This window comes from Rhagoletis zephyria, unplaced genomic scaffold, assembly GCF_001687245.7.
Source record: "Rhagoletis zephyria isolate East Lansing unplaced genomic scaffold, Rhagoletis_zephyria_1.1 Rzeph_scaffold_10242, whole genome shotgun sequence".
Taxonomy (NCBI): Eukaryota; Metazoa; Arthropoda; class Insecta; order Diptera; family Tephritidae; genus Rhagoletis; species Rhagoletis zephyria.
The window spans coordinates 1-8,298 of NW_016167320.1; the positions used below are offsets into that span (position 1 = coordinate 1).

Genomic DNA, 8,298 nt, shown 5'->3' on the forward strand with positions numbered 1-8,298 from the left:
GCGAAACGTTTTCTTATTGCCGGCAACAAAAATTGTTTGGTGGGTACATACATATAAAAGTATGTAGTCGTACTTCAAATCATCGTGAGTGCAAAGTGCACTTATAAGGTATAAGTTATATCCTTTTATTATTTAGATAAATATCAGAGATGTGCTTTAACAGTAAGTGATATCCTTTAGCGATTACGCTCTCATAAGACACTCTTTATATCTACGGTGTTCAATGGGTGGAAGAGGCCCTGTTAGCCAATTCAGCTGCAAAGCCTACACAAAAGATGTTCCCGCAAACACATACACAGAGAAAAAATATCTATTAAAATAGAACAAAAGTAACAAGGAATCGATGACTGAGTGCAAACATCAACCTGTGTGTTTTCATATTATCAGTATCTGAAGTAGAAAAAAAATTTATTAATTTTTACTATGGGAGTATATTTAAATTTAAAACTCTAAAGCCGTTCTTCATCTGGAGTTTTGCTTTTTTGAGTATAACACTATTGAAGTAAATGAGCGATATGTATAATCAATTCTAATACAGCAAAACGGAGGAAACTTATCTAAGTCACAAATCAAATTGAAATCAAAACTAAAATTATGGGATTTTTTATTCGTATTTCAGTAGTTTTGATAAACGAGTTGTAAAATTTGTAGCTGTGAATGCCCCTTTCAGCTTAGCAAGTAAGGGATATTTCGCAACAGCTGCTGTTGTTTCCTGCAACTCATTTCTACTAATTTTTCGTGTTTTTTTCAAAATAAAAAGGTTATAAGCTACATAAATGAATAAAATATTAGTCTACAAAAAAATGGGATTAAATACCGAGCACGGAGCTACCGCATTTCAAGTTTGGCGTGAAGGCCCATATTAAATTTCAATTTCAAAAATTTCGTGAAACCGGTTACAATAGGATTTTCATTGTAGTAAAATAATACGATAGGATAGAGATTATCCTGTTTTCATTGGTATGAGAAGTATTGATGGCGATAATTTTTTAAATTCTGTGTCATATTTTTTTCTGTGTACACGTATGCGTACAAACGTATTTTAGTTAAAATAGTTTGGAAATCGTAACTGATTTCCGGTTGGTTCGGTGTCCACCCCTCCCTGAAAAGCCCACCCCTTCTTTTCGGTCATTTTACTGTATTAGTTTGAGGGCGTTGCCTGAAGGGGAGGCAATGCTCGCCAGCCTTTTAAGGATGTCTCTTGTGTCAAGTGAGCCTGACAGTTTTTATCTACACTCTGGGCACTGTAAGTCAACACGTCTGCATAATTTCCACAGTGCACACAGAATGAGTGTACAACATACATACATGTCCATCTAAAAACTAACTACATACATATGTATGTAACTACATTGCAAAAACGATATTGGTACACATCGTGTAACACATATAGTAATTACCACAATATAGAAAGACCCTTTCACACATCGTCGCTGAAATGCAAAAAAGGCGTAACTAGCTAAAATTTTTTACCGCATAAAACGATGTAAGGACTTATAAATTGATGAAATGCATCATAATCAATCAAAAAGTAAATTTTGGACTTTTAGTTAGTTAGGGATTTTTGTATTTCAGCGACGATATGAGATAGGACCTTTCTATATTAAAGGCAACGAAATGGTACTTATAAATAGTGTATACATACATACATATGTAGATATATGTATCCCGATCCATATCTTTAGATGTGGTACATATGGGCATTTCCAATCTGGCGTTACGTAACGCACGTATGACAAAACGTTAAAAAAAAAATGAAAAGGTCAAAATTTTAGAATAGTTATTTTAGATTTGCATAGCAACTTACAACTATTGTAGCGATTTAAAGATATTAGTAAACATATGCGCCATCGTGACTTTACAAAAAGCAGAAGTGGATTTTGACTTCGATTACGAAATTGTAAAACTTTGCGAATTGGGCAAGACTATTTGTATAAAAGTTTTTGTAGTAATATTTGGCGTTACGTTACTGAAATTTCCTTTGAAAAAGTTTTGAGAAAGAAAGTTGAAAGAATTTTTAACGGGAAGAAAACATGCATTTTATGTCGAAAGTACTTTTTGTTTCGACATCAGCGCCACCAGCGGTTCCATTTTTTTTTTGCAAATCTATGTCTTATTACGTTTCAACTAAACATGCCAAATGTGAAACAAATCAGAGCATTAATACGGTTTTTCAAAATATCTCGATCCTGGCGCCACCTAACTAGACGATTTTTGGCAAAAACGTGTCTGCTTACATAACCAGTATATATTATAAAAAGCAGCCAAATGGTCGTATAAATAAGTTAGATATAGAACTCTTTTTACGCGGTAGACTTTTCGCTGGAATCGTCCATATGCAAGTATGCCTGCATATATACAGTGGCGAGCATTAATGGTTGAATGTTTGCCACATTTGTACTTATGTGCCCAAAAAATTTTTTATATTAACGCAATTTCAACCAAACTTTTTTTGTTTTATAAAGCATTTATTCTGTTAACAGAAACATAAACAAATTTTATTGAAACTTAAATATAAAACTTTCTAAGGCGAAAAACTTAAAGTAACTTTATTCATCCAATTTTGCACGTGAGAGAAATAACGAGTATTAACATTTTGTCCATAACCCCTTATTCTTCAGGGCACTTTTAATGGTTTTTGGCATGCTTTCCACTAGTTTTTCTATGGTCTGGTTCGGTATTTTTGCCCATTCTTCCTGAACTCTTACCCAAAGTTCGTCCATATTTTTGGGGGCCCTCTCATATACCGCCAACCTTTTTTTTTAAATTGCCCATAAATTTTCGATTGGGTTGAGATCGGGGCTTTGAGCAGGCCACTTCAGGACTTTAAAACGTTGGTCAGATAACCAATTTTGCACGATTTTCGCTGTGTGTTTGGGGTCCCCGTCTTGTTGGAATAGGACCTTATCTTCAGGATATGCGCTCATCTCGACGAAATCAGGCTAATTTGTTCTTAAAATATGAAGATAATCTTCCTTTTTCATTATGCCATTGATTTTTGTTAATGGGCCAACATGCCACCAAGTAAAACAGCCCCATACCATTAAACTGCCTCCGCCATGCTTCACAGTTTGCTTTACCTGATGCTTTTGAAGCGTTTCTTGTGGACGGTGCCAGTAGTATTGTTTTCCATCTGACTGGAAGCGATTTATTTTTGTTTCGTCTGACCATATCACTCGTTTCCAGTCATCGACGCTCCAATTTTTGCAATCGTTACAAAATTTCAACCTTGCTTTTAAATTTTTGTCAGACAAAGCCCGTTTTTTTGTCTTGACTGATGAGATCAAACCAATTCGTTGAAGAGCTCTACGAGCCGTCCACTCACTTACTACTTTGTTTATTTCATCCGCAGCTAATTTTGGTGTTATGGTGTTATTACGCCTCAATAACCGTTCCATACAGCGAGCATCTCCGTCAGAGAGTAACCTACGACGCCCTCTAACACTCGATGTAGGCAGCAAACCCCGTCTTTTTTGAACACATAAGACTGTACTGTGGCATATTTTACATCTCTTAGCAATTTCTCGCGCCGAAAGACCATCTTTTGTCAACATCACGATCTTTTTTGCCACGTCTTCCGATATTTACCGCCTTTTTAATTTTATGTTTTTAATTTCGTAGTTACGTACGCTTTGATCGAACTTTTTCAACTGACTATTGCTAAACATGACATAACCAAGCGATGCACAGATGAAGCGATTCAATTATTTCAGATAAAGGTAAATTCAAGGCATACCAAGCCACAAAAGCGTGACGTGCAAAATTGGATGAATGCAGTTACTTTTGATTTCTCGCCTTAGCAAGTTTCACAATTAAGTTTGAATGAAGTTTGTTTATGTTTTTTGTTAAAAGAATAAATGTTCTATAAAACCAAAAAAGTTAGATTGAAATTGCGTTAATGGAAAAATTTGTATGGTCACATAAGTACAAAAGTGGCAAACATTCAACCATTAATGCTCGCCACTGTACATACATATGTACCTTCGATGATGTTGGCTTAGTTTTCGTTTTGTCTTTACACTTTTGGGAAAATTGTGATGTACGCAATAGCAATACAAACGCAGAGGTTATTAAGTGTATACCCAGTGGGAACTCGATAATAATCGCCCCTATACCGATAGTGGGAACGACAGTCGTTCGTCGATATTTGAGATTTTCATTGGTGTTATGAAGCATTCAATGACATAATCTACCGGCAAATTTGTATTCCTGTTATCCTTTCGAAATGAAGAAGTATTGAAAACGTGTCAAAATCTGTCGTTAATGTTTTTATTTACGACATAATTCAACGAACGACTGTCGATGCGAACGACTTGCGACAACCAGAATAGTGGTAAATACATAATATTTTGCCGCTTACACTTTGGCTAAGTGTTTGGTCGAGCTTCTGTTCCAATTAGTGGTATGGTTTTATGAGAAGCCTTTTCAAGGCAGAAATACTATACACTCGGAGGTTTACGCGTCTCACTGTTGACAAGTTATAAATTTGAAAAAGTAGACGACTTCGTCTATAAAAATTACTTTCAATACATTTTTTTCTGCACTTCGCAGATTCTTTTTCGAATTAAAGGTCGAAATTTTGTAATATCATTTTGACCGAAATCAAATATGAGGCCATCTACAAAAGAACATTTATTTCAACAAATAAACATTTTTTTTTTAGTGATAGTTTATGTCCGAAAGAAGTTAGCATGTAATGCAGAGGAAAACAGTTCTCACTATTTTGCGGCCATCGCCCTTCAAAAATAGTTAGTTACGACCTAAGGAAATAAGTTATAAGTTATCTACAAACTAGCCCCGTTTCCTGCAGGGTATGTACACAAATGTTTGAGTATGTATGTATTTACACGTGTTCACCCAAAAGTGCTGTGTACTTGGTTCATACACAGGAAGTGGGGGCACTCTTTGATGTCACTAACAATGTAAAATTTCAACGATTCGCTGCACTGACTCAACTGGCAATTAAACACTTTTTCAAGGTTTCTCTAGTGCCACAGTTTCCTTCAGCAATGTCAGGGTCGTCGCGGCCTTTTGGTCGGCACTGCAGTGGGAAATGTGCAAAAATCGGCTAGTAACGCATTAGGTGGCTTTGAATTATCGATGTTAAATTACAACTTTTGTTATGCGCCTTGATATTAGACTTGGATTTATGGAATGGATAAAAAAAAAATTTGTTTGTAGCTCTGTCAACACTGTGCGCCTCTTCGCCCTTTAACCTTCATCCATACCTTTCCGCATGGATTAAATTGACCCAACTTATTTTTGCAAACTTTTGTTTTGTTTTTTTGTTCTTGCAGGTGGTAAAGCAGGACGAGTTATTCACGAAACTGTTATAAAAATTTTTATTTTCCCATTTTTACATAACTTCCCGCACTAAACAATTTTCATCTCAGTTATTTTAACCCAATTTTCAGTTTTTATATGGCTTTGGAAAGAATAATATTTGTCCTGTTTAAAGATACATATGTATGTATGTATGTATAAGTTTTGTGAAAACATTGTAAATATGTATATAGAAAATTTTTGAAATAAATCTGAAATTTACACGCATCTATCACTTAAATTAAACGAATAGAGAAAATTAACCCAAGCCCACAGTTGAGGATGATGGCGGCGATGCACGACTCCTCAACTATCACAGGCTACGAAAAGCTGCCAGAGGTGTCAGCTGAGACATTCAAGTACGACAACGAGCAGCTGGTGACGCGCAAATTGTATGAAAGTAGATATTTTCCACTTTGTTCATTGCAAATGTTTCTTTTTTTGTTGTTCAAATGGAAGGATCTACCATATTATGCTGACTTCGAGTTATAATATTTAAGACCTATATAAGCTACGAAAATTTTTTGGCAAAAAAGCGGAAGCTTTTGTTTTTTGTGTCCAGTATCGTATTTCACTATTGTTACTCCTGACTCTATACATTTGTACAGATACATGTACACATACCCAGCAGCAATTCAGACTCACCCTAGGTTAGCCCGCAGGTGGGGCACAATAGACCTATTGGTCGCAGTGCCATACCCAACCAACTATCTAGCCCTCAGATAGTCCCTACCAGTTACCAGTACTAGTCCCTCATAACTCCCCTGCCAATGGTTTCAATTGGCATTTTTAGCATTGGCGTGTCATTGGAAAAGGACCGGTCCAATCAACACTGACCGTAAGATAGTCCTGGACTAGTCCAATTTTGGTGATTTTTTTCGTTGGAGTAAGATTGCGTTCTGCACTTCGCAGATGCTTTTTCATAATTCGGAAACCCAAAAAAACAAATAAATTTTATCATTTTATAACCATGTTGGTTCTGACGGCATTTGAACCCGGACCCTCCTGAAAGCTAACAAATAGTGGCAGGCATCTCTGCGCACTGAGCTACAGCCACGCATGTAAATGTGTGTTCAAATGTTCACTTTGTATCAAGGCCAGACCAAGCGATTGGGACATTTACAGGGTGGTGTTCTTTAATTTTTTTTTATTGAATTGCAAGACAACACCACCCTGTCACTGGCAAACTGTACTTTTCGTCTATCTCTTCGTCTGTCTATCCTTGGGGACTGGTCGAAGGTTGATATTTTCGATGCAAGCAAATGTCCAATTCTGACCAGTCAAATTTTAACCAGTGAAGTACTAGTCCTTTAAGGAAAATTGGCCGCCTTATTGCTGCAGGGTACATAAATATTCCCGCGTAGAAATGTATGTGTGTGTTCGTGCACAAAAGCTATTATCTTAAAATAAGGCTGGCTAGGCGTTTGGACTTGGTTGCTCGGTTTGCACGTGCTTGCACTATGTGCTACCATACACATGTATATATGTATGCATTTATGTATATAAATCAGCTATAAATTCTTCAATTTGCACTTACTCGCTAAGTTTTATTTGTTTGTGTTGTTTAATATTGGTATTAAATTTGTTAAAGGGTGTTCCATTTGCGAATAAGACTTTCCCTTTAAATTCTACCATAAAGGTTTCTAAGACATTGAAGGCGGTTTTATAGGATGAAAAAAAGTAGAAACCAATTTAACTTTTTAGAGAAATATTTTTCCATTTTAGTACGTACAGTAGATTAATGCATGATCATAACTGTTGCAACACCTTGAAGTTTTGTTTAAACATTTCTTGTAATTTGATTGTTTTTTTTTGTGCTATGTACATACAAATTCTACCAAAATGACGACAAATATAAAAATCTAACATTTATTTGAATTAATGTGTGAGTATACTATATTTAAAACTTCCGGGTCTTACGCCACACATACATAATAGCAGCTGTTTGGAACCACGCTATAATACTAAATAAAACTCCAGTCACCCTTTACACCGCAATTTGTGTTTTTTTTTTTTTGTGAATGTGTGCATTTGTCGGATAAAAGCTTGGGCAATCGCTGCAAAAATGTGAAAACAATACCATTAACGTCGATACCAATAACTGTAATTTTGCTAACACGAAAATTGTGGAATGAGTTCCATTTAGCTGCGTGCAACTATAATTGGCACACCACATACCAGGCGGAAAAAATTCTGACAGACAACCTCCCACATGTGTATGTATGTATGTACATGCATACCCTGTAGGCAAAACTTGCACTAGAGAAAGTTCTTGTGAACCACTAACTTTTTTTCTAATATTTGGTCTACATTTTTGCTAAGTGTTGGGCCGAGGTTCTCCTACAATTTGTCCTGATGTTATAATACAAATGGAGGTACCTACAATTTTACGCCGCCTACGAGCAGCAAAAAGTTTTTATGAGAAACTTCTTCAAGCCAGAAGTACACTGGGAGGTTTGCCATTGCCTGTCGAGGTGCCAGAAAAAACTTTTTCTAATTTGGATGTTTGGAGCAGGGATCGAATCCAGGCCCAACGGCGTGGTATTACGCACCTCTTACCACTAATCCACAACGGCCGTAAAAATTACCCAGCGACAAAATTCCAGCGAGTTGTAGCGCACTGTATCTCAAAGAGAGCGAGAGATACCTAAAAAAGGACACGAATGCTAAATTTATAAAAGCTCGCAAATTGTATGAACAGCTGACTGACTTGTTGCTTATATCGAAAGCACTAAATAGAAATCGTATGAGAAATGCACTTTGAAAAATTCCACCAACAATTTACTATAACAACGTGCGAAAATGAATATCGGTACTTTGAGGTGAAAAGGTACCAGGTCCATTTTTTTTGACGTAGAATACGTCTTACCTTAAGGTATGGGGGCTATGTTCAAATGTTGTAGTTGTAATTTTTAGAGCTTCACAAAAACGCTTATTGCACGAGAACTAATAAAGCGATTTCAAAGAAAAGTGTGG

General features: G+C 36.2%; 1 protein-coding gene and 1 long non-coding RNA gene across 2 annotated transcripts in view; both read left to right on the top strand.

Moving 5' to 3' along the window:
- Positions 1–2,631: 2,631 nt before the first annotated feature.
- Positions 2,632–3,900, top strand: LOC108376314 (uncharacterized). The gene is made up of 2 exons (XR_001849249.1): positions 2,632–3,450; positions 3,622–3,900. It is a non-coding gene; the product is annotated as an uncharacterized LOC108376314 (long non-coding RNA).
- Positions 3,901–5,607: 1,707 nt separating this feature from the next.
- LOC108376313 (uncharacterized) overlaps positions 5,608–8,298 on the top strand; it is a 9,114-nt gene continuing 6,423 nt past the window's right edge. Inside the window, exon 1 of the mRNA XM_017632512.1 lies at positions 5,608–5,700. Coding sequence (XP_017488001.1) covers positions 5,608–5,700 — 93 coding nt within the window. The remainder of the gene's footprint in view (positions 5,701–8,298) is intronic.